Below are 26,036 nucleotides of genomic sequence, written 5' to 3' on the forward strand. Positions count from 1 at the left end.
GACGGGCCGTGAGGCGGCAGAAGGCGAGCGCCGACCGCCACCGCAGTGAGGCCCCGGTGTTCGCACCGGGGGACCGGGTCTGGCTGTCGACCCGAAACCTGCCCCTCCGCCTGCCCTGCCAGAAGCTGGGTCCGCGGTTTGTGGGGCCATTCAAAGTCCTGAGGAGACTGAACGAGGTATGCTACAGGTTACAGCTTCCCCCAGATTACCGTATTAATCCCTCGTTCCATGTGTCTCTCCTCAGGCCGGTGGTGGCTGGTCCACTCCAGGAGTCTGAGGTGCGGGAGGTTCCTCTGCCCCCTCGAGGGGGCCCCGGCGTATGCTGTTCGAGCCATCCTGGACTCTAGGCGTCAGGCAAGGGGCCTTCAGTACCTCGTGGAGTAGGAGGGGTACGGTCCGGAGGAGAGATGCTGCGTGCCGGTGGAGGACGTCTTGGACCCTTCGTTGCTGCGGGAGTTCCACCGTCTCCACCCGGATCGCCTTGCGCCTCGTCCTCCGGGTCATCCCTGAGGTCGGTGTCGGAGCGCTGCTGGAGCCGCGCGTCAGGGGGGGGGTACTGTCACGACTTCCGCCGAAGTCAGTCCCTCTCCTTGTTCGGGCGGTGTTCGGCGGTTGACGTCACCGGCCTTCTAGCCACCACCGATCCACTTTTCATTTTCCATTTGTTTCGTCTTTGTTTTACACACCTGGTTTCAATCCCCCAATTACTTGTTCATTATTTAACCCTCTGTTCCCCTATGGTTTTTGTGAGTGATTATTTATTGTATTGCGGTCCGTATTTGTGGCCTTGTATTTATTGACGTGTATTGTTATTATATTTGAGTAAATTGCGACATTACTCATATCTGCTGTCCTGCGCCTGACTCTTCTACACCAGCTACACACAGACGCATTACAATAACATAATGCAATATCATATAACATTGTCAATGTGCATGACTATATTACATGCTTACAAATGTAGTGTAATAAATAGGGATAAACAAACACATCCGTAGTAGTACCTTATCTAAACCAACTTCCTCCCAATGAAAAGCCCTGGTTCGCTCTGTTAAGGGTTTTCTACTGGGTTCAGTAAAGGTCAATGGAGGAGGCATAGGGATGAAGGAGGGTGCTGGGATCACAAGGGTGGTGGGTACAGAGACAAGGGCAGGACCAGGGACATGCACATGACTAGGGACAACTACAGAACCAGGGACAGGGACATTCACGGATGACTTTACAGGGCTGCGCGATTTCAGGACAGGTTTTGCTGGAGAGGTCGTATGAATTCTTGGCACCTTCCCTCCTTCTGATAGCTGATCTGCTGCACCCAACACCAGATCTGATACGCTGAAGCCTTCTCTGCCTGTGGATTTGCTCTCCTCTATAATGTATTTGATATTGTCATAGATTCTTAGATCTATAACCCTAGGATCCTCATAGATGTGCTCAGACTGAGACTTGCGTTTCCAGTCCAGGCACAGCTTATCTATGGCCTGGACCCAGGCATCCCTCTCTCTCTGGATGGCTTCTGTGCTCTTAGAATGGTCTCTCACATGTACCCGGAACCTGCAATACATCAGTATGACTTAACTTCCTCTCTTGGCTGTGGGAGCAAACAATGACTATCACTGGGCAAACATTTCCCATCTAAATGTATGACATTGTATGTTGTCAAATAGGAGTGTTTTACAGAGGGTATACAAGGCATGCAGTCATAAGAAAAGTCAGACAGCAGCAGCAATGCTCAACTCTTCAGAAAGAATCCTTTGTCAGAATAGAGTTTGTTACAAAGTTACATCACTGCTGAATTTAATTTAAATATGTAGATGGACTGGCATTGGGAAAGGCCTCATTTACAGAACGACTGCAAAAATAGAAACACTTTCCTAAGAAACTGTCTTTTCCTAAAAAAACTGTCCCAAACACCTGCCTCTGAATGGGTTTTTCATGGTCACTCACTGGTACTCATTGTTGTGTGTCAGCAGAGTGAAGGTGTCACAGCTGTGCTGCTTCTCTAAGCTATTGTCCCCGTCTGAGAAATGAATGACAGATGGCAAGGACTGCTCCCCATCTACCGCCCGTCGGCTGATGGGGAGCAGGTTCAGCTGGCCAGGGTGAAGGCGAGCCTCGTACCTAAGAACACAAGTGTAAATAACATCATGATGTAGATAGTAAATGATTCATAGTCAATGTAGGACTCTTCCAAACTATGTAAAAGCACTGTGCAGTAGTCATAGTACAGTACTAGTAGTAGTAGTAGTAGTAGCAGCAGTAGCAGTAGTGGTGTAGTAGTAATGGTACTAGTAATTGTAGTGTAGTACAGATCACACACATACTTCACCCATTTAAACGATGCCAAGCCTCCTCTTTGCAGGAACAACAGGCCCTCCATGAGGGTCTTTGGTGCTGGAGGCCGTTCACACTTCTCTTCACTGCCCTCTAATGGATGACTGTAGACGTTTCTGTAGACGATCTTGTTTACAAACTGCATCATCTACACGTATCAAAAAGCCTCAATCAAAAATTGTGAGTCTTAATTGAAAATAAAAATTCTTTAAAATGTCTTCATTTTTTATGTCAAGAAGCTGAGTGGCACCCTATTAACAGATCAAGGGAAGTAGCACCAGAGACAGTGATTGAACTCTTTTACATCTGCTATGGCTCTACACAAACCAAGCTGCTGTCCACCTCTATAACAGGTTAGAGTTTAGGGGCAGGGATGACTCTCTTACCTTGTGTCTGTCCTCCAGTGAGGTGGCCTCCAGCTCATAGTCATGTCTTCCTCTGAAAGAGACGGAGAAATTGGCCCCGACTCTGTCATCACAGCTGTTAACACACAGGAAGGGCAGCTGCCGCTTTACGGTGCCTTTCTCTATGCTGCACACCATTTTAGTGTTGAATTCAATCTAAACACACAGTATAGAGATTCACATTACTCTGAGATTTTCACAGCTTTTACTCAATGATGCATGACAGGGTATCTCTACCAGCACACTACAGGCTTTCAGCGTGTGGTAGCTGTTATCACAACTCAAGATTTACTGTTTCTAGACATTGTAACACCAGTTATTATAACACTTAACTCAATGTCAAAAGATGACCCATATTTGAATCACCTGAAGAATGCGCTTCTGCCATCTGTAGCGGTTGTACTTGTAAACACTGAAGTTGTACTGGGAAGCTAGCTGTTCCTGCAATGTAGACCAATAAACCAATGACAATGATGCAGGAACAGATCAGAAGAACAGCGTACCTTCGAAGTTGATAGTGAATGACAGAATAACATGGACGACATGTACCGTGTCGTGTGTCGATGAAGTTCATTATGTGTGTGCAAAGACCGTCCAAGGTTAAACCCAGGCTTTGTTGTTGCCATGGTTTCCTGTGCTGACTTGGAGGCCCGGTAGTACAATACTTTTACCTCTAACCTGGTCCCAGATCTCTTTGTGCTGTCATGCCAACTCCTAGCGTAGGGTTTTGACCAGAGGCGGCGCTTCGCTCCAATGCTTTCCTTCGCTTTAAATTTGCATAAAGCAGAGCTCAACTTTTTCTACCGGTCCGCTAACAGGATTCTCGCCGCTCACCTTCCCACATTCCCCTGCACATTTCTCTGCGTGCCCTCATTGAAAATTAATGTGGGCAGAATTTCTCCTGCTGAATTCATTGTTGGTGAAAACTCAATTTAAGGCCAATGAGTAACATGACCATACGAGTTGGCAAGACGACACAAACACATCTGGGACCAGGTTGTGGAGGTATTATACTACAGGTCCTTGGCAAGATAGCACAAACAGATCTGGTACCAGGCTATAATACCTCCGTGGCCAGGTTTTGCTTTAGCTGCTCTTGGTTGTCTCTCCTGGCCTGGTTCAGGGCATCCTCGATGGTCAGCTCCCCACTTTTCACCTTCCTCATAATGCTCAGCTGCATCTCGTTGCTCAGCTGGACAAGGAGGACAAAGATCACAGATGAGCAATGTCCAGAAATGATAGTATAATATCTGTGCACTCAGCATACAAGCTAAGTGTTCTAAATGTACAGAATTGATAGCATGTGTTCCGAATGCAGAGAAATGATAGCTGGTGTGTTCTGAAATTCCAGTTGAGAATCTTTAACGGAAAACTTCACTTTTCATAGAGCAACCTACACATGCACCTTTAAAACGAATGTGTCACAACAGAAAAAAATCATCCTGATTTGGCTTAGTATTAAACATTTGGGCCTAGATTCAATCAGATCAAGCATTAAGCAGCGATAGCAGACACCCACATAGAGGATGTTTTGGCGGTGTCGAAGGTGGAACTGTGTTGGAGCCGTCAAATTGGTGAGCAGCTGCTCTTGTGATCACGGTCATGAAGCCACAACCACCCCAATCGCGTTAGAAGTTCAGAACAAGAAAGTATACCCTATATAAAAATAAATTACAGTCAAATAGAAAAATCATCAATTAGGATTTCTATCTTCCTAATGGAGGTGTAGTTTACGTCGTACATTCCATTGTTCCAACTTGTAAACAAAAAGGGCGGTTTCTAGGATTTGGAAAGATTGGGGGCTTAGTCCAAAACCAGTTGGGGGGTCCGGGGGCATCCTTTCAACAGCTAAATTCATCGATTTGGTGCACTTTGAGATGAACATTGAGAGATTAGAACACTGAGAGATTAGATATTTTTCAGGAAATTTGTAATTTCCCACCTGCCACAGCAGACACTGCCAGTACTCAATTACAGTTGCTACTGTGAACACAGTGTATTGCCAAAAACCACTCAACAACTTCAAACATAGACTCTGACCTGTCCAATGAGTGAAACTGATTAAAGAATCCCACAGTATCCAAACACCCCCTCTCTCACACACACACACTCACACTGTGCAGTAATTAGAATCCATAGAGCAGCTTTAAGTGATACAGTCTACTGTGTGCTCACCCCTCCACTTCCTTTCTCCATCACTTTCTCTGCCCTCTTCTGTTGCTGTCTCTTAGTCTTCTATTATGTTGTGGTCTCTCATAGGTGGCTGTCAGTAAGGCTAGGGAAATTATATAGCCTAATTATACTAATCCTGTCTATACAGAAATAAATACAATCATTCAAAATAGGCTACAAAAGCATGATTTGGCCACAGACGATCATTCACTTTTTTTGTTTTAAATTGCATTGCTAACAGTCAGAAGGACAGGCAAATGTCAAATACATGGTTGTTGAGTTGCAACTGTCAATGAAAAGTAGAGGCGCAGCCTGGCATATTGCAATATTTCAAAATACAAATCGTGGGGGAAACATAGTTTAGAATGCAAATGGTTTTTGCTGTAAAGAGAAGACAATGAATATACTAATCTGTCTTTTAGTTATGAAAATTCTCAACTTAATTGAGTGAACAACAGCAGGCCTTGTGGCCTATTTTATTGGCACCAGCACATCGATACCCCCGGTGAGTGCGCACTGTGCATAGTTACTCTTGATCATTGTTGGGTCGGTGCCACTTAAGTCTGGTTTTAAACAATAATTTCCTCCATTTTAGATGGAGTCATACTGTTTGTGTCTGCCCTTCTCATAGGCCTATCATATTAAAACAGATGGTGCTAATGTGGCCAGTCAAGTGTAGTAGAAGTGCTTGAAATGTAGCGTATTTATAAAAAGCCACATTTTGCTGTGCAAAGAAACGTATCTGAAGAACTCTACGCAATGCACGCTCAGCTATGCATTGAACTGTCTTTTTTGTAAACAGTGATTGAGTTATATTATTATCCTAAATTCTGACTATCCAATCTACTCGTCACATTACGAATAGTAGGCTATCTTACATAAGTCTACAAATGCGATGATGCATGGAATGCTTTATTATAAAGGTGCCTTTTTATGGTAAAAATGTGCTTCCCCAAACTTTAAACTCAAGATTTGCCTTTTTTTTATTTTACTAGGCAAGTCAATTATGAACAAATTATTATTTACAATGACGGCCTACCCCGGTCAAACAATTGTGCGCCGCCCTATGGGACTCCCAATATCGTCTGTGTTACAGCCTGGAATCGAACAAGTGTCTGTAGTGACGCCTCTAGCACTAAGATGCAGTGTCTTAGACCACGGTGCCACTACGGAGACCAATGATGTCTCCTTCTCTCTAATCCTGGCCTGGTTGTAAAATGTGTAAAAATAAATAATTGTTTTAATACTAATTTCACAGGCTTTTTCACCTCACATGCTAATTCTTTATTAACTTCTATGGGCTAGGTGGGACGCTAGCGTCCCACCTGCGGGACACAGCCAGAGAAATATCAGTGCAGAAATTTTAAAAACAACAAAATGTCATAATTCAACTTTCTCAAACATACGACTATTTTACACCATTTTAAAGATACACTTCTCGTTAATCTAACCACATTGTCCGATTTCAAAAAGGCTTTGCAGCGAAAGCAAAACATTAGATTATGTTAGGAGAGTACATAGACTAAAATAGTCACACAGCCATTTTCCAAGCAAGGACATGTGTCAATAAAACCCAAAACACAGCGAAATGAAGCACTAACCTTTGACAATCTTCATCAGATGACACTCCTAGGACATTATGTTACACAATACATGTATGTTTTGTTCGATAAAGTTCATATTTATATCCAAAAACAGCATTTTACATTGGCGCGTGATATTCAGAAAATGTATTCCCACCAAAACGTCCGGTGAATGTGCACATCAATTTACAAAAATACTCATCATAAACGTTGACAAAATATATAACAATTATTTTAAGAATTATAGATAGACTACTCCTTTATGCAACCACTGTGTCAGATTTTAAAATTGCTTTACGGAGAAAGCACATTTTTCAATATTTTGAGTACATTGCTCAGCCATCACGGCGAGCTATTCAGGCACCCGCCAAATTCGGGGCAACCTAAACTCAGAATTAGTATTAGAAATATTGTATTACCTTTGCTGATCTTCATCAGAATGCACTCCCAGGACTGCTACTTCCACAAGAAATGTTGTTTTTGTTCCAAATAATCCATATTTATGTCCAAATACCTCCGTTTTGTTCGTGCGTACATATCACTTATCCAATGGCATAACGCGTGAGTGCGGAACGAGAGAAGAAAAGTCAAAATGTTCCATTACCGTACTTAGAAGCATGTCAAACGCTGTTTAAAATCAATCTTTATGGTATTTTTTACGTAAAATTGCGATAATATTCCAACCGGACAATAGCATATTCATTCAAGAAGAAAAAGAAGGAGGGGCGCACTCGTGCGACCGAGCATATCCAATCCCTTTGTTGCCAGGCAGACCACTCAGTAACTGAGCTCCTATTATCTGCCCAGTGACAGGAAAATGCTCAAACCACTTTCTGAAGGCTTTAGACAGCCAATAGCCTTAGGAAGTGCAACGTCACCCCACAGACACAGGAGCTTCGATAGAGAATCAAAAGAAGAACTACAATTCTCAGACTTTTCACTTCCTGCTTGGATTTTTCTTAGGTTTTTGCCTGCCATATGAGTTCAGTTATACTCACAGACACCATTCAAACAGTTTTAGAAACTTCGATATGCATATTCTAGTTTCTGGGCCAGAGTAGTAACCTGTTTAAATTGGGTACGTTTTTCATCCGGCTGTGAAAATACTGCCCCCTAGCCCAGACAGGTTTTAACCCTGTTTCTTTATCACTCTCTGTATTTCAACTGTTATAATTTCTGCAATTAAATAAAACTAAATAGAATCTATAGAGCAGCTTGAAGTGATACCCACCTCCGATCGCTCTCCATCTCTTCTGTCACTTTCTCTGTGTCTTGTCTTTTACTGTCTTAGGTTATTGTTAGTTACTCTCCTTTGTCTATCCTCTTCTGTTATGGCCTGTTCTGTTCTTCTGGTGTCTCTCTTCATTCATCGTATCCTATTATTCTGTTGCTGTCTCTGTCTTGTCTGGTGTGTCTCTCTCCGCCATATCCTACTCTTCCGTTGGATGGCTATAACTACTTATGAGGACACCGAGGTCCGGACCTCTGTCATTTTCTCTAATTAGATTTTTTTTACACAATAAATTCAATCAAATATGGGTCAACATCTAGATATTGCTCCCAGCGTTTATCAAAGCTCAGAACACTTATATTATTAGGGTTCTATTCAATCTGTAAAGCTGAAGCGTTAAGAGATTTCGCAATATAAATGTAAAGGTCATTTCCGATTGAGCCGACATATGCAGCGTTTACCGTGAATGAAGCCTCCACTAAAAAGGGATCATTGCCTTAAATTTCAATCACGCTGTAGAGCGGAGCCCTTGATATGACTGAGTTTTAATCGCGCATGCCTCTTTGCGAACGAGTGGAATCATGAACAGGGGTTTGTTTGATATGTTCATCTGCATCCCACGGATTTGCCTCCCAGGTTTGCCTTTTTAGCAGCACATTCACCCATCTCTTAAACAGATAACTCCGCCCTCTCGCTGCACAGGCGAAGGGCCTGAGACATGAAACGAACAAGAGGGAGAACATGGACAAAAGTAACAGTTAGTTTTTTTCCTAATTACTCAGAGATCGATAGAGCTAGAGACGCCATATTTTATGACAAACAACGTATATATGTCATCTACTATTAGCAACTGTAATTTTATTTCTAGGCTAAATTAATTTAAATTAAATAGATGAGAACAGAATTACCCCAACGTTACTTTTGTACCTGCTGCAGGGCAGGAGTAACACAGCCTTGGGATGAAAGTAACAGTTGGCAAGAAGTACACAATATCTGTTTTATCTCCATGTTTCTGGTTTATAATGCTGGTTACTTTCAACAAATGTACCATCAGCCATGTTTGTGTCAATTTGAATAATTAATGCTATAGGTAAAACATTTTTGAAAATGAGCCATGTGTCAACATCTTAATGTTGCGCAAGCACAATATTTTGCCTTACAATATTAATCGGACTAAAATGGATCACATTATAGCTATATTAACCATCATTTTCTCATCTCACTTTAATTGGAATGTTTTCCACCATTTTTAATTACTATTAATACTTAGACCTACCAATCATGTGCTCTCCTTGTGTCTTAATAGAATAAACGTCTTTATTCTCTTCACAAACGGCAAACTCATTATGCTTCACATTTCCATGGGTTGACATGAGCTAATTAAACCCCAGAATCATAAAAATATCTATAACCACTAACCTGTCGATAAAAGCTCATGTGAGAAGCTGATCCATCAAGTCAATTGATTAAGGCATAATTCTAATGTCATATACTCGGAGTAGACAAAACATTGACAGTGTGTAGATGAAGGGGAGGAGATAGGTTAAAGAAGGATTTTTAAGCCTTGAGACATGGATTGTGTATGTGTGCCATTCAGAGGTTGAATGGGCAAGACAAAAGATTTAAGTGCCTTTGAAACTGATATGATAGTAGGTGCCAGCAGGGCAAAAATAATTAAGGAAATATATACTGTATATATAATATATATGTAGTATATAATATACACTGGAGCCTACAGTGGATTCGGAAAGTATCTGGACCCCTTCCCTTTTTCCACATATTGTCACGTTACAGCCTTATTCTAAAACTGATTAAATTAACACATTTCCTCAATCTACACACAATACCCAATAATGACAAAGCAAAACAGTTTAGAATTTTTTGCAAATGTATAAAAAACTACTATTCTGAGCCTTTGCTATGACACTCGAAATTGGCAGGGAGAACCTGCCAGAAGGACAACCATTTCTGCAGCACTCCACCAATCAGGCCTTCATGGTAGAGTGGCCAGATGGAAGCAACTCCTCAGTAAAACGCACATGACAGCCCGCTTGGAGTTTGCCAAAAGGCACCTAAAGGACTCTCAGACCATGAGAAACAAGATTCTCTGGTCTGATGAAACCAAGATTAAACTCTTTGGCATGAATGCCAAGCATCACGTCTGGAGGAAACCAGGTACCGCTCATCACCAATACCATCCCTATGGTGAAGCATGAAAAGTTCTACAACTGCACCATCAAGAGCACCCTGACTGGTTGCATCACTGCCTGGTATGGCAACTGCTCAGCCTCCGACTGCAAGGCACTACAGAGGGTAGTGCGTACGACCCGTACATCACTGGGGCCAAGCTTCCTGCCATCCAGGACCTCTATACCAGGCGGTGTCAAAGGAAGGCCCTAAAAATTGTCAAAGACTCCAGCCATCCTAGTCATAGACTGTTCTCTCTGCTACCGCATGGCAAGCGGTATCAGAGCACCAAGTCTAGGTCCAAAAAGCTTCTTAACAGCTTCTACCACCAAGCCATAAGACTCCTGAACAGCTAATAAAATGGCTACCCAGACTATTTGCATTGCCCCCCCACCCCCTCTTTTACGCTACTGCTACTCTCTGTTATTATCTATGCATAGTCACTTTAATAACTCTAGATACATGTACATATTACCTCAATTACCTCAACTAACCAGTGCCCCCGCACATTGACTCTGTACCGGTACCCCCTGTATATAGCCTCGCTACTGTTATTTTACTGCTGCTCTTGAATTATTTGTTACTTTTATTTTGTATTTTTTTACTTATCTATTTTTTACTGAACACTTATTTTTCTTAACTCCATTGTTGGTTAAGGGCTTGTAAGTAAGCATTTCACTGTAAGGTCTGCACCTATTGTATTCGGTGCATGTGACAATTACAATTTGCTTTGATTTGGTGGCGGCGGCACCATGCTGTGGGGATGTTTTTCAGTGGCAGGGACTGGCAGACTAGTCAGGATCTAGGGGAAAGATTAACGGAGCAAAGTACAAAGAGATCCTTGATGAAAACCTGCTCCAGGGCGCTCAGGACCTCAGACTGGGGAGAAGGTTTACCTTCCAAAAGGACAATGACCCTAAGCACACAGCCAAGACAACACAGGAGTGGCTTTGGGACAAGTCTCTGAATGTCCTTGACTGGCCCAGCCAGAGCCCGGACTTGAACCCGATCTAACATCCCTGGAAAGACTTGAAAATAGCTGTGCAATGACACTCCCCTTCCAACCTGACAGAGTTCGAGAGGATCTGCAGAGAAGAATGGTAGAATCTCCCCAATACAGTTGTGCCAAGCTTGTAGCATCATACCCAAGAAGACTCAAGGCTGTAATCAATGCCGAAGGTGCTTCAAAAAAGTACTGAGTAAAGGGTCTGCATACTTATGTAAATGTTATATTTACGTTTTTTTATTTTTGACATTTTGCAAAAATTTATAAAAACCTGTTTTTGCTTTGTCATTATGGTGTATTGTGTGTAGATTGATGAGGGGAAATAAACAATTTAATCCATTTTAGAATAAGGCTGTAATGTAACAAATGTGGAAATAGTGAAGGGGTCTGAATATCTTCCGAATGCACTGTATTGTGAACTACAGAAGACACTGGCCTGTGCTTAAACATTTTGTTTTGTTTTTTATTCCAGGTCATTTGTTTACATTGTGTTACTTTCGTCCCACACGTCTCTCCTGTAATTTCTCCCAGGCTAACACACAAGATTAGCTAGCATGATACTTGAAACCTATGCTGTCATTTAGTCACTAGATGGGTTAAGAAAATGACATATGTTTGGAACCTTAAAACAACAACCATAACAAAAAACTCTACAACCGATAAACAGTTCCGGGTCCGTTTTTTTACTTACTTTCACATATCCCAGCTCGGAGTCGGCTCACTAGAGAAATAGGCAAAACTAGAGACGCTGCTGATGGTGTGTTTGCGAGATGCCGGACCAAAGGCAATTTTAAAACCATCCCCCACTCCTGCAGTGTCTACAGACATCCCCCAAACAAACAACAAACGACTCTGAGAATCAGTGCACAACTGGTAGTCGCTTATAGATATGTCAGTCAGTCAGTCAGACTTCTATTGCAGTAACGTTGAAAGGCTCTGGCTAGTATTACTTAGCCAGCTAGAAGGATGAAGTAAGAAGCTAACATTTAATGGAGCCTAACTCAGCAAGAGCAAAAAATAGGCTACTTAAGTTCTCATAATAACTTTGCTTTACAGAGAGTAGGCTACTGAGACAGACAGTGATGTGGCACTCAGTGGTGAGGCTGAGGCAGGTTGCAATGCATGCAGGAGGAAGCAGAAGATACAGAGAGAGATAGAGGAAGCAAGCAGAGAGAGAGGTTAGTACAGTACAATCTTTTACCACTACGTCACTGATATAATACAGAATCGTTAGTAATATTCTAATAATTCATGTGAATTTAATTCTAGGATCATCTGTGAGCTCCATTGAGAGAGAGAGAGGAAGCAAGTAGAGAGAGGTTTGTACAGTGGTTCCCAAACTTGGGGTCGGGGCCCCATGTGGGGTCCCCTGAGAAAAGCTGTACTAATCTTATCAAAGAAGATAGAAACTTAAAAAAATAAGATATGTTCCAATATGAACATCGTGACATGGCCTATCTTCCCCATAAGCCTACATTAAAATGCAAACATTACAGATTCTATAAATGTCATACGTTTTCGTTTATATCGGTGGTTGTTCGTCTTATCCATTACCAACTGTTTTACGGGTGTGGTTTGTGGGTGTCTCGTGTGTGTGTTCTCACAGGTGGAAAGAGTTAGCCAAATTATTTCACCAATTAGCTTCAGCTGCATGGTGTGCAACATGACTGACTTTGGATAGCCTATCGCTGGGGCTAGTTAGGGACCGTCAATAAATAATACATTTACCGATGGTCCCTAACTAGCCCCATAAGGATATAAGTCAACCCAAATTTACCACAGTTATTACGATTGGGTCGCGTGCAGCTTCACTCCGAATTGATGATTACTTGTGTGCTGCCAGCTGTGGGAATGATTGAAACCTTCATTTAGGTTGTAATGCAGTCACAACCACAAGTCTCACAAAACTCCGTTTTGGACGAGACTGACTTTATGACCAAAATTATCCTATTTAAACTTTGTAGTCAATTTTGACAGAAGAATAAATGTTTCTGACTCATATCAATGCGTACACATAACAGAACAACATAACAACTCCAAACATGATAGATAAGAAGCTACATAGCCCCTAGGCTATAAGAATATAAAGATACATGAGCCAAAAAAATAAAAAATACAGAATGGAAAAATGATAATACTTCTGTGATGAATTTCCTTTCATCAGTTCTACCAGCTAATGTGAGATTATTAGATTACATAACAAAGCTGGAAATCTTTTCTCTAATCTTTCTGGCGGTCCTCCCCCTTCACTTCTAAGTTCATGTTGAAGTTTGTTTATTTGTCATATGCACATGATATACATGGAGTACACTTACTTACATGTTAACCTCTCGACATCATGACAATAGAAAAAGTAAGTCGTTTAGTGAATAAAAAGAGTAATACAAATGAAATAATTGCACCAATTTAATAATGGGCCATTTTTTACAAATAGTTACATAGCCTATATGGAAATAACAGACATGAGTCAAGCATGTTTACCTGTAGAATGGAATAGGTTATGAGACCTCTATGATTCATTTCATTTTGTCAGATCTACCACCTCAACATTGCCCATTTTAAACTGGACTAATATTAATTATTTATATATATATACATACACACACACACACACACACACACACACACACACACACACACACACACACACACACACACACACACACACACACACACACACACACACACACACACACACACACACACACACAGTGCATTAGGAAAATATTCAGACCCTTTGACTTTTTCCACCTTTTGTTGTTACAGTCTCATTAAAAAATAAATCCCTCATCAATCTACACACAATACCCCATAATGACAAAGCAAAACAGTTGTTTTTTTGCAAAGAGTTAATTTTTTTAAATCATATTTACATAAGTATTCAAACCATTTACTTAGTACTTTATTGAAGCACCTTTGGCAGCAATTACAGCCACGAGTCTCCTTGGGTATGACGGTACAAGCTTGGCACACCTGTATTTGGAGAGTTTCTCCCATTCTTCTCTGCAGATCCTATCAAGCTCTATCAGGTTGGATGGGGAGGGTCACTGCACAGTTATTTTCAAGTCTCTCCAGAGACGTTTGATTGGGTTCAAGTCCGGGCTCTGGCTAGGCCAGTCAAGGACATTCAGAGACTTGTCCCGAAGCCACTCCTACATTGTCTTGTACTTTGCCCCGTTCATCTTTCCCTCGATCCTGACTAGTCTCCCAGTCCCTGCCGTTGAAAAACATCCCCACAGCATGATGCTGCCACCACCATGCTTCACCGTAGGGATGGTCTCAGGTTTCCTCCAGACATGATGCTTGGCATTCAGGCCAAAGAGTTCAATCTTGGTTTCATCAGACCAGAGAATCTTGTTTCTCATGATCTGAGAGTCCTTTAGGTGCCTTTTGGCAAACTCCAAGGGAACTGTCATGTGCCTTTTACTGAGGGGTTGCTTCCATCTGGCCACTCTACCATAAAGACCTGATTGGTGGAGTGCTGCAGAGATGGTTGTCCTTCTGGCAGGTTCTCCCATCTCCACAGAGGAACTCTGGAAATCTGTCAGAGTGACCATCACCTCCCTGACCAAGGCCCTTCTCCCCCTATTTCTCAGTTTGGCCGGGCGGTCAGCTCTAGGAAGAGTTGGTTTCAAACTTCTTCTGTTTAAGATTGATGGAGGCCACAGTGTTCTTGGGGACCTTCAATGCTGAAGAACATTTTTGGTACCCTTCCCCAGATCTGTGCCTCGACATAATCCTATCTCAGAGCTCTACGGACAATTCCTTCGACCTCATGGCTTGGTTTTTGCTCTGGCATGCACTGTCAACTGTGGGACCTTATATAGACAGGTGTGTGCCTTTCCAAATCATGTCCAATCAATTTAATTTACCACTGGTGGACTCCAATCAAGTTGTAGAAACATCTCAAGGATGATCAATGGAAACAGGATACACCTGAGCTCAATTTAGAGTCTCTTAGCAAAGAATCTAAATACTTAGAAATAACTTATTTACATGTTTTTTATTTTAATACATTTTCAAAAAACTGTTTTTGCTTTGTCATTATGGCGTATTGTCTAGATACATTTTGTAATTATTTTTTTATTTAACCTTTATTAACTAGGCAAGTCAGTTAAGAACAAATTATTATTTACGACAGCCTACACCGGCCAAACCCGGACGACATTGGACCAATTGTGCACCGCCCTATGGGACTCCCAATCACGGCCGGGTTGTGATACAGCCTGGAGTCGAACCAGGGTGTCTGTAGTGACACCTCAAGCACTGAGATGTAGTGCCTTAGACCGCTGCGCCACTCATGAGGCCTGATTGATGAGGATTTTTTTTATTTAATCCATTTTAGAATAAGGCTGTAATGTAATAAAATGTGGAAAAGCGGAAGGGGTCTGAATACTTTCCAAATGCACTGCACATTATTGGTTCATATCAAGTTGTAGTAAAGATCAGCTTCAGACTACAGTGGGGCACTGTGTCACTGTCAGAAGATATGTGCTTCAGTCATAAAATCGTTCTCTAATCTCTTCGGTCTCAGCTAGCTAGTCAGCCAGTACCTACCTAAGTGGCTAGCTAGCCAAGTTAGCTACAGAAACGAAACATATCAAATACACTCGCTAGAAATAAACACTTTAACTAATGTAATGACTTATTTAACAGTATATTTATGGATGTTGATATAACTCTTACTGACACCCAATAGCTTAAGGGTGCTGAGTGCTAACGCTAGCTCATTAGCATTAGCCAACTGTTATGCTGAGGGAGACAAGCTAGTTAGCTACCACCAACCCTGCACAAACCTGTGGCTAACTTTCTGGCTGTTCCGCCCTCTCCATCTCATTCACTGCTGCCTGCTCATGCTCAACCTGCTCGCTTTTTTTGCCTCTCTTACGGAAGAAGTTCAGAATATCCATATTTTCTCTGTGCTACACTGCAGACTCAAAGTGAGTGACAGGTGTTTTGCTGAATGATGACTTGACATCTAACCGGTGCTGTAAGGGTGGGGTCAAGGGACGTGAGCGGTCCACTGCGTTGTGAAATCCAGACAAATCACAGCAATTACAGCATCAATCTTGGAGCTTCTTGCAGTGCCTACTACTGGGTTTGTACTATATAACACAGTCACAAAGTCAAAATTGGCCAAATAAAATAGCTTTTTGGTCTTAATTCAAGGTTAGTGTTAGGCCCGAGAAACCCAGGCCCAATGATGCCACTGTAAACAAGGCTGCATGGGATTTCTCTTAAAGCCAGGAGCCACTTAGTGGATTTGACAGCTCTAACACAGTTAGTTCTCCGACACAGCCAAAACAACTGCTATGTGGATGTTGGCTGAAGCGGATCTGATTGAATCGAGCCCTTGATATATGTATGATGATCTTAGTTCCTCTTCAGTGAGAGAATAGCAGGGCTGCAATTCTGGAGTTGAGGAAGTAGAATCCCCAGACGAAAACACCCACACAAGTTAATCACAGCAGTTTCAGTATTAGTACTATGCTATTACAGTCATACAGAGGCCTATTGAATGACACCTATTTCTACAAAACATGACAGCAACACTACAGTCAACATGCCATCAAGAGTTCAAGAAAGTTCAGCATTCATCATAATGTAATTGCTTGGAATGAGGATGAGTTTGATTGGTACACACGCTGAAATTATAGAATCTTACCTGTTGCACGTCCATTTAACTTTTTTGTCCATTATATTGGAGTTTACGTTATGGCAACATAATCTATAGGGTTATAAAACTAAATCTCAGCAAACCTTTCCAGTCTAATATGCATGTTTTTTGTCATGTACAGTAACACTTCCTTTAAAAGCCATCTAAGAGGTAAGGGGAAGAAAAATGATTTACCTGGCTCTATGCACCGCCCACTTGTCAGATTTCACTTCTCTCTGGTCTATTGTCTACAACGCTCAACAAACGTTGCATGTCAGATCTTGCATCAGTTCATGTTGTGACCTTGTAATCGGGCCTGTGTGTAGCTGGTGTAGAGAGTCAGGCGCAGGACAGCAAATATGAGTAATCAACGTATGTACTCAAGAATACACAAATACAACACAATATACCGAGCCCACAATAACGGACCGTATACAAGACAAACAATCACTCACAAACAACCATGGGGGAACAGAGGGTTAAATAATGAACAAGTAATTGGGGGATTGAAACCAGGTGTGTAAAACAAAGACAAAACAAATGGAAAATGAAAAGTGGATCAGCGATGTCTAGAAAGCCGGTGGCGTCGACCGCCGAACGCCACCCGAACAAGGAGAGGGACCGACTTCGGCGGAAGTCGTGACAGTACCCCACCTTGACGCACGGCTCCAGCAGCGCGCCGACACTGACCTCAGGGACGACCCGGAGGACGAGGCGCAAGGCGATCCGGGTGGAGACGGTGGAACTCCCGCAGCAACGAAGGGTCCAAGACGTCCTCCACCGGCACCCAGCATCTCTCCTCCGGACCGTACCCCTCCCACTCCACGAGGTACTGAAGGCCCCTCGCCTGATGCCTCGAGTCCAGGATGGCTCGAACAGCATACGCCGGGACCCCCTCGATGTCCAGAGGGGGCGGAGGAACCTCCCGCACCTCAGACTCCTGGAGTGGACCAGCCACCACCGGCCTGAGGAAAGACATGTGGAACGAGGGATTAATACGGTAATCTGGGGAAGCTGTAACCTGTAGCATACTTCGTTCAGTCTCCTCGGGACTTTGAATGGCCCCACAAACCGTGGACCCAGCTTCCGGTAGGGCAGGCAGAGGGGCAGGTTTCGGAGGGGGGAACGCCTTCCATACCCTGGACGTGAACTGGGGACCCCAATCAGAGACTATGTCCTCAGGCACCCCGTAGTGCCGGAAGACGTGAGTGAACAGGGCCTCCGCAGTCTGTAGAGCCGTAAGGAGACCGGGCAAAGGGAGGAGACGGCAGGACTTAGAAAACCAATCCACAATGACCAGGATCGTGGTGTTCCCCTGTGAGGGAGGAAGATCCGTCTGGAAGTCCACCGACAGGTGCGACCACGGCCGTTGTGGAATGGGTAGGGGTTGTAACTTCCTTCTGGGCAGGTGCCTGGGAGCCTTGCACTGGGCGCACACCGAGCAGGAGGAAACATAAACCCTCACGTCCTTGGCCAAGGTGGACCACCAGTACTTCCCACTAAGGTAACGCACCGTCCGACCGATGCCAGGATGACCAGAGGAGGGTGATGTGTGGGCCCAATAGATAAAACGGTTTCGGACAGCAGACAGAACATACAGACGCCCAGCTGGACACTGGGGGGAGTGGGCTCTGTGCATAACGCCCGCTCGATGTCCGCATCCAGCTCCCACACCACCGGTCCCACCAGGCAAGAGGCCGTAAGTATGAGAGTATGATCCATGGACCGCTCCTCTGTGTCAAACATCCGGGACAGTGCGTCTGCCTTAGCGTTCTGGGGACCTGGTCGGTAGGACAGAGTGAAAACAAAATGGGTAAAGAACATGGCCCACCTTGCCTGGTGAGGGTTCAGTCTCCTCGCCGCCCGGATGTACTCCAGATTGCAGTGGTCAGTCCAGATGAGAAAAGGGTGTTTAGCCCCCTCAAGCCAATGTCTCCACATCTTCAGAGCCTTGACAACAGCCAACAGCTCCCGGTCCCCCACGTCATAGTTTCGCTCCGCCGGGCTGAGCTTCTTCGAAAAGAAAGCACAGGGCGGAGCTTTGGTGGTGTGCCCGAGCGCTGAGAGAGCACGGCTCCTATCCCAGCCTCGGACGCGTCCACCTCCACTATGAACGCCAAAGAGGGATCCGGATGAGCCAGCACGGGAGCCAAAGTAAACAGAGCCTTCAGGTGACCAAAAGCCCTGTCCGCCTCAGCCGACCACTGCAGTCGCACCTGTCCCCCCTTCAGCAGTGAGGTAATGGGAGCCGCTACCTGACCAAAACCCCGGATAAACCTCCGGTAGTAGTTGGCAAACCCTAGAAACCGCTGCACTTCCTTTACCGTGGTTGGAGTTGACCAATTACGCATGGCTGAAATGCGGTCACTCTCCATCTCCACCCCTGAAGTGGAAATGCGGTACCCTAGGAAGGAGACGGACTGTTAAAAGAACAGACATTTCTCAGCCTTGACGTACAGGTCATGCTCCAAAAGTCTACCAAGCACCCTGCGCACCAGGTACACATGCTCGGCGCATGAGTATATCAGAATGTCGTCGATATACACAACTACACCCTGCCCATGGAGGTCACGGAAAATCTCATCAACAAAGGACTGGAAAACTGATGGAGCATTCATCATCCCGTACGGCATGATGAGGTACTCATAGTGACCTGAGGTGGTACTAAATGCCGTCTTCCACTCGTCCCCCTCCCGGATACGCACCAGGTTGTAAGCGCTCCTGAGATCCAATTTTGTGAAGAAGCGCGCATCGTACATTGACTCGATTGCACTGGCGATGAGAGGCAGCGGCTAGCTGTACCTCACAGTGATCTGATTGATACTCTGATAGTCAATACATGGGCGCAGACCTCCATCCTTCTTCTTCACAAAAAAGAAACTCGAGGAGGCAGGTGAAGTGGAGGGCCGAATGTATCCCTGCCCCAGGGATTCGGAGACATATGTTTCCATAGCCGCCGTCTCCTCCTGTGACAGAGGATACACGTGACTCCTGGGAAGTGCTGCGTCTACCAGGAGATTTATCGCACAATCTCCCCGTCGATTGTGTGGTAATTGAGTCGCCTTCTTTTTTACAGAAGGCGAGAGCCAAATTGGCATATTCTGAGGGGATGCGCACAGTGGAGACCTGGTCTGGACTTTCCACCATAGTCGCACCGATGGAAACCCCTACACACCTCCCTGAGCACTTTCGTGACCACCCCTTGAGAGCCCTCTGTTGCCACGAAATAGTGGGGTCATGACAGGCCAACCAGGGTAGGCCCAGCACCACAGGAAACGCAGGAGAATCAATAAGGAAGAGAGTGATTCTCTCCTTGTGACCCTCCTGCCTAACCATGTCTAGTGGAGTGGTGGCCTCCCTAATCAGCCCTAACCCTAATGGTCGACTATCTAGGGCGTGCACAGGGAAGGGCATATCCACAGGAACAATGGGGATCCCTTAACTATGGGCAAATGAACGGTCAATAAAATTCCCAGCTATGCCTGAATCTACGAGCGCCTGAATCTACGTGCGCCTTATGGTGGGAATGCGGAGAAAACTCAGGAAATGTAATAAACACATACATGTGAGCAACAGGGGGCTCTGGGTGAGCCTGGTGCCGACTCACCTGGGGTGACACGATAGTGCCCTGCCTGCTGCCTCGACTCCCTGAGGAACCCCCCCAGCACCGACCAGCAGTGTGCCCTCTGTGGCCACAGATGGTGCAGGGAATGGCCCCTTTTTTTTGCAAATGTATTAAAAACAAAAACTGAAATACCTTATTTACATACACTACCGGTCAAACATTTTAGAACATCTACTCATTCAAGAGTTTTTCTTTATTTTTACTATTTTCTACATTGTAGAATAATAGTGAAGACATCAAAACTATGAAATAACACATATGGAATCATGTAGTAACCAAAGGGTGGCTACTTCAAAATAGCCACCCTTTGCCTTGATGACAGCTTTTCACACTCTTGGCATGTGCAATTAATCATCAGATAGAACAGAAAACCAGCAGGCTCCAGACATTGTATTGTAAGAGTTGAGTACACTTGTCCTAGGCTATATGAAAATAAAGAGACATGAGCCAAAAGAAAATGTAAATAATTTGGCTAGCCATTTGATTAGATTTTCAAGAGTCTTATGGCTTGGGGGTAGAAGCTGTTTAGAAGCATCTTGGACCTAGACTTGGCGCTCCGGTACCGCTTGCCATGCGGTATCAAAGAGAACAGTCTATGACTAGGGTGGCTGGAGTCTTTGACAATTTTTAGGGCCTTCCTCTGACACCGCCTGGTATAGAGGACCTGGACGGCAGGAAGCTTGGTCCCAGTGATGTACTGGGCCTAATGCACTACACTCTGTAGTGCCTTGCGGTCGGAGGCCGAGCAGTTGCCATACCAGGCAGTGATGCAACCAGTCAGGATGCTCTTGATGGTGCAGCTGTAGAACCTTTTCAGGATCTGAGGACCCATGTCAAATCTTTTCAGTGGCATCCTATATACAAAAGTATGTGGACACCCCTTCAAAATAGTGGATTCGGCTATTTCAGACACACCTATTGCTGACAGGTGTATAAAATCGAGCACATAGCTATGCAATCTACAGAGACAAACATTTGTAGTAGAATGGCCTTAATGAAGACCTCAGTGACTTTCTATGTGGCTTCGTCATAAGATGCCACCTTTCCACCTCCAAATGGACAATGACCCCAAGCATACTTCCAAAGTTGTGGCAAAAAGACTTAAGGACAACAAAGTCAAGGTATTGGAGTGGCCATCACAAAGCCCTGACCTCAATCCTATAGAAAATGTGTGAGCAGAACTGAAAAAGCGTGTGTGAGTAAGGAAGCCTACAAAACCTGACTCAGTTACACCAGCTCTGTCAGGAGCAATGGGCCCAAATTCACCCAACCTATTGTGGGAAGCTTGTGGAAGGCTACCCGAAATGTTTGACTCAAATTAAACAATTTAAAGGCAATGCTACCAAATACTAATTGAGTGTATGTAAACTTCTTACCCGCTGGGAATGTGATGAAAGAAATAAAAGCTGAAAGAAATAATTCTCTCTACTATTATTCTGACATTTCACATTCTTAAAATAAAGTGGTGATCCTAACTGACCTAAGACAGGGAATTTTTACTAGGATTAAATGTCAGGAATTGTGAAAAACGGAGTTTAAATGTATTCAGCTGAGGTGTATGTAAACTTCCGACTTCAACTGTAGGTGTTCCTTTTGTCCAGGTGGGAAAGGGAAGTGTGGAGTGCAGTAGAGATTGCATCAACTGTTAGGTCGGTATGCAAATTGTAGTGGGTCTAGGGTTTCTGGAACAATGGCTTTGACGTGAGCCATGACCAGCCTTTCAAAGCACTTCATGGCAACAGATGTGAGTGCTACGGGTTGGGAGTCATTTAGGCAGATTACCTTAGTGTTTGTGGGCACAAGGGCTATGGTGGTCTGTTTGAAACATGTTGGTATTACTGACTCAGACAGGGAGAGGTTGAAAATGTCAGTGAAGACACTTGCCAGTTGGTCAGCGCATGCTCGCAGTTCACATCTTGGTAATACATCTGGCCCTACGGCCTTGTGAATGTTGACCTGTTTAAAGGTCTTACTCACATCGGCTGCTCAGAGTGTGATCACAGAGTCATTAGTAGCCTCGAAGTAAGCATAGCAGTAGTTTAGCTCATCTGGTAGGCTCGTGTCACTGGGCAGCTCTTGGCTGTACTTCCCTTTGTAGTCTGTAATGGTTTGCAATCCCTGCCACATCCGACAAGCATCGGAGCTGGTGTAGTACGATTCAGTCTTAGTCCTGTATTGACGCTTTGCCTGTTATATTGTTCGTCGGAGGGCATAGCGGGATTTCTTATAAGCTTCCGGGTTGGAGTCCCGCTCCTTGAAAGCGGCAGCTCTAGCCTTTAGCTCAGTGAGGATGTTGCTTGTAATCCATGGCTTCTGGTTGGGGTATGTACGTATGGTCACTGTGGGGATGACGTCATCGATGCACTTATTGATGAAGCCAATGACTGATGTGGTGTACTACTCAATGCCATCGGAAGAATCCTGGAACGTATTCCAGTCTGTGCTATAAAAACAGTCCTGTAGCCTAGCATCTGCTTCATCTGACCACGTAAGAGTCAGTATCTGGTGTGGCCACCAGCTGCATTAAGTACTGCAGTGCATCTCCTCCTCATGGACTGGACCAGATTTGCCAGTTCTTGCTGTGAGATGTTACCCCACTCTTCCACCAAGACACCTGCAAGTTCCCGGACATTTCTGGGGGGAATGGCCCTAGCCCTCACCTTCCGATCCAACAGGTCCCAGACATGCTCAATGGGATTGAGATCCGGGCTCTTCGCTGGCCATGGCAGAACACTGACATTCCTGTCTTGCAGGAAATCTCGCACAGAATGAGCAGTATGGCTGGTGGCATTGTCATGCTGGAGGGTCATGTCAGGATGAGCCTGCAGGAAGGGTACCACATGAGGGAGGTTACCCCAGGAAATCTTAAGTCTTATTACATACAGCCGGGATGAACTATTGGATATAAGAGCAACGTCAACTTACCAACATTACGACCAGGAATACGACTTTCCCGAAGCGGATCCTCTGTTTGGACCACCACCCGGGACAATGGATTGGATCCCAGTAGGCGACCCAAAACAACGGCGCCGCAGAAGGGGCAGACAGAGCGATTTTCTGGTCAGGCTTCGTAGACGAGCACATCGCTCACCGCTTCCGAGTATACTACTCGCCAATGTCCAGTCTCTTGACAACATGGTAGACAAAATTCGAGCATGGGTTGCCTTCCAGAGAGACATCAGAGATTGTAACATTCTCTGTTTCACAGAAACATGGCTCATTATCAGAGTCGGTACAGCCACCTGGTTTCTTCACGCATCGCGCCAACAGAAACAAACATCTCTCTGGTAAGAAGAATGGCGGGGGTGTATGCCTTATGATTAACGAGTCGTGGTGTGATCATAACAACATACAGGAAATCAAGTCCTTTTGTTCACCTGCCCTAGAATTCCTTACAATCAAATGCCGATCGCATTATCTACCAAGAGAATTCTCTTCGATTATAATCACAGCCATGTATATCCCCCTCAAGCAGACACCTCGATGGCCCTGAAAGAACTTCATTGGACTCTATGTTAACTGGAAACCACATATCCTGAGGCTGCATTTATTGTAGTTGGGGATTTTAACAAGGCTAATCTGAAAACAAGGCTTCCTTTTATCAGCATATCGAATGCACGACCCGGGCTGGCAAAATTCTGGATCATTGCTACTCTAACTTCCGCAACGCATACAAAGCTCTCCCTCGCCCTCCTTTCAGCAAATCTGACCACGACTCCATTTTGTTGCTCCCAGCCTACAGACAGAAACTAAAACAGGAAACGCCCGTGCTCAGGTCTGTTCAATGCTGGTCCGACCAATCTGATTCCACGCTTCGAGATTGCTTCGATCACGTGGACTGGGATATGTTTCAGATAGCCTCAGACAACAACAGTGATGTATGTATACACTGATTCGGTGAGTGAGTTTATTAGCAAGTGCATCAGTGATGTTGTACCAACGGTGACTATTAAAACCTTCCTCAACCAGAAACCGTGGATTGATGGCAGCATTCGTGCAAAACTGAAAGCGTGAACTGCTGCTTTTAATCATGGCAAGGCGACCGGAAACATGACCGAATACAAACAGGGTTGCTATTCCCTCCGACAGGCAATCAAACAAGCTAAGAGTCAGTATAGAGACAAAGTAGAGTTGCAATTCAACGGCTCAGACACGAGACGTATGTGGCAGGGGCTACAGTCAATCACGGATTTCAAAAAGAAAACCAGCCCTGTCGTGGACATCGATGTCTTGCTCCCAGACAAACTAAACAACTTCTTTGCTTGCTTTGAGGACAATACAGTGCCACTGACACGGGCCGCTACCAAAACCTGTGGGCTCTCCTTCACCGCAGCCAACGTGAGTAAAACATTTAAACGTGTTAACCCTCACAAGGCTGCCGGCCCAGACGGCATCCCTAGCCGCGTCCTCAAAGCATGCGCAGACCAGCTGGCTGGTGTGTTTACGGACATATTCAATCAATCCCTATCCCAGTCTGCTGTTCCCACATGCTTCAAGATGGCCACCATTGTTCCTGTTCCCAAGAAAGCTAAGGTAACTGAGCTAAACGACTATCGCCCCGTAGCACTCACTTCCGTCATCATGAAGTGCTTTGAGAGACTAGTCAAGGATCATATCACCTCCACCCTACCTGACACCCTAAACCCACTCCAATTTGCTTACCGCCCCAATAGGTCCACAGACGATGCAATCGCAATCACACTGCACACTGCCTTAACCCATCTGGGCAAGAGGAATACCTATGTAAGAATGCTGTTAATCGATTACAGCTCAGCATGTAACACCATAGTACCCTCCAAACTTGTCATTAAGCTTGAGACCCTGGGTCAACACCCTGCCCTGTGCAACTGGGTCCTGGACTTTCTGACGGGCCGCCCCCGGGTGGTGAGGGTAGGAAACAACATCTCCACCCCGCTGATCCTCAACACTGGGGCTCCACAAGGGTGCGTTCTCAGCCCTATCCCATACTCTCTATTCACCCATGACTGCGTGGCCATGCACACCTCCAACTCAATCATCAAGTTTGCAGACGACACTACAGTGATAGGATTGATTACCAACAACGACGAGACGGCCTACAGGGAGGAAGTGAGGGCCCTCGGAGTGTGGTGTCAGGCGAATAACCTCACACTCAACGTCAACAAAACAAAGGAGATGATCGTGGACTTCAGGAAACAGCAGAGGGAGCACCCCCCTATCCATATCGACGGGACAGTAGTGGAGAAGGTGGAAAGTTTTAAGTTCCTCGGCGTACACATCATGGACAAATTGAAATGGGCCACCCACACAGACAGCGTGGTGAAGAAGGCGCAACAGCCTTGTCACCAAAAACACTCACAAACTTTTACACATGCCCAATCAAGAGCATCCTGTCGGGCTGTATCACCGCCTGGTACGGCAACTGCTCCGCCCACATTCGTAAAGCTCTCCAGAGGGTAGTGAGGTCTGTACAGCGCATCACCGGGGGCAAACTACCTGCCCTCCAGGACACCTACACCACCCGATGTTACAGAAAGGCCAAAAAGATCATCAAGGACAACAACCACCCGAGCCACTGCCTGTTCACCTGTTAAACAGCCATCGCTAACATTGAGTGGCTGCTGCCAACATACGGACTCAAATCTCCAGGCACTTTAATAATGAAAGATTTAATGTAATAAATGTATCACTAGAAACTTTAAACAATTACACTTTATGTAATGTTTACATACCCTACTTTACTCATCTCATATGTATATACTGTACTCTATACCATCTACTGCATCTTGCCTATGCCGTTCGGCCATCGCTTATCCATATATTTATATGTACATATTCTTATTCATTCCTTTACACCTGTGT

General features: G+C 44.7%; 1 protein-coding gene across 1 annotated transcript; it reads right to left on the reverse strand.

The window, feature by feature from the left end:
* Positions 1–1,765: 1,765 nt before the first annotated feature.
* On the reverse strand, positions 1,766–16,729 carry LOC115168813 (uncharacterized). Its single transcript, XM_029724361.1, has 6 exons — positions 16,580–16,729; positions 3,802–3,927; positions 3,102–3,176; positions 2,718–2,891; positions 2,322–2,479; positions 1,766–2,118 (listed from the first exon to the last, which is right to left on the reverse strand). Exons 1-6 carry the CDS (start codon positions 16,592–16,594, stop codon positions 1,941–1,943), a joined length of 726 nt encoding a protein of 241 aa, XP_029580221.1. The 5' UTR covers positions 16,595–16,729; the 3' UTR covers positions 1,766–1,940.
* Between the last annotated feature and the right edge of the window lie 9,307 nt (positions 16,730–26,036).

Source organism: Salmo trutta, chromosome 30, assembly GCF_901001165.1.
Source record: "Salmo trutta chromosome 30, fSalTru1.1, whole genome shotgun sequence".
NCBI lineage: Eukaryota > Metazoa > Chordata > Actinopteri > Salmoniformes > Salmonidae > Salmo > Salmo trutta.

Bases quoted from the DNA above. Each gene is read 5' to 3' on its own strand.
- LOC115168813 (XM_029724361.1), bottom strand. The intron at 3,177-3,801 runs GTATTATAGCCT...TCTACATTGCAG, and splicing joins AGCAAAACCTGGCCACGGAG to GAACAGCTAGCTTCCCAGTA. The intron at 2,119-2,321 runs GTATGTGTGTGA...TTGTGTTCTTAG, and splicing joins GCATCGTTTAAATGGGTGAA to GTACGAGGCTCGCCTTCACC.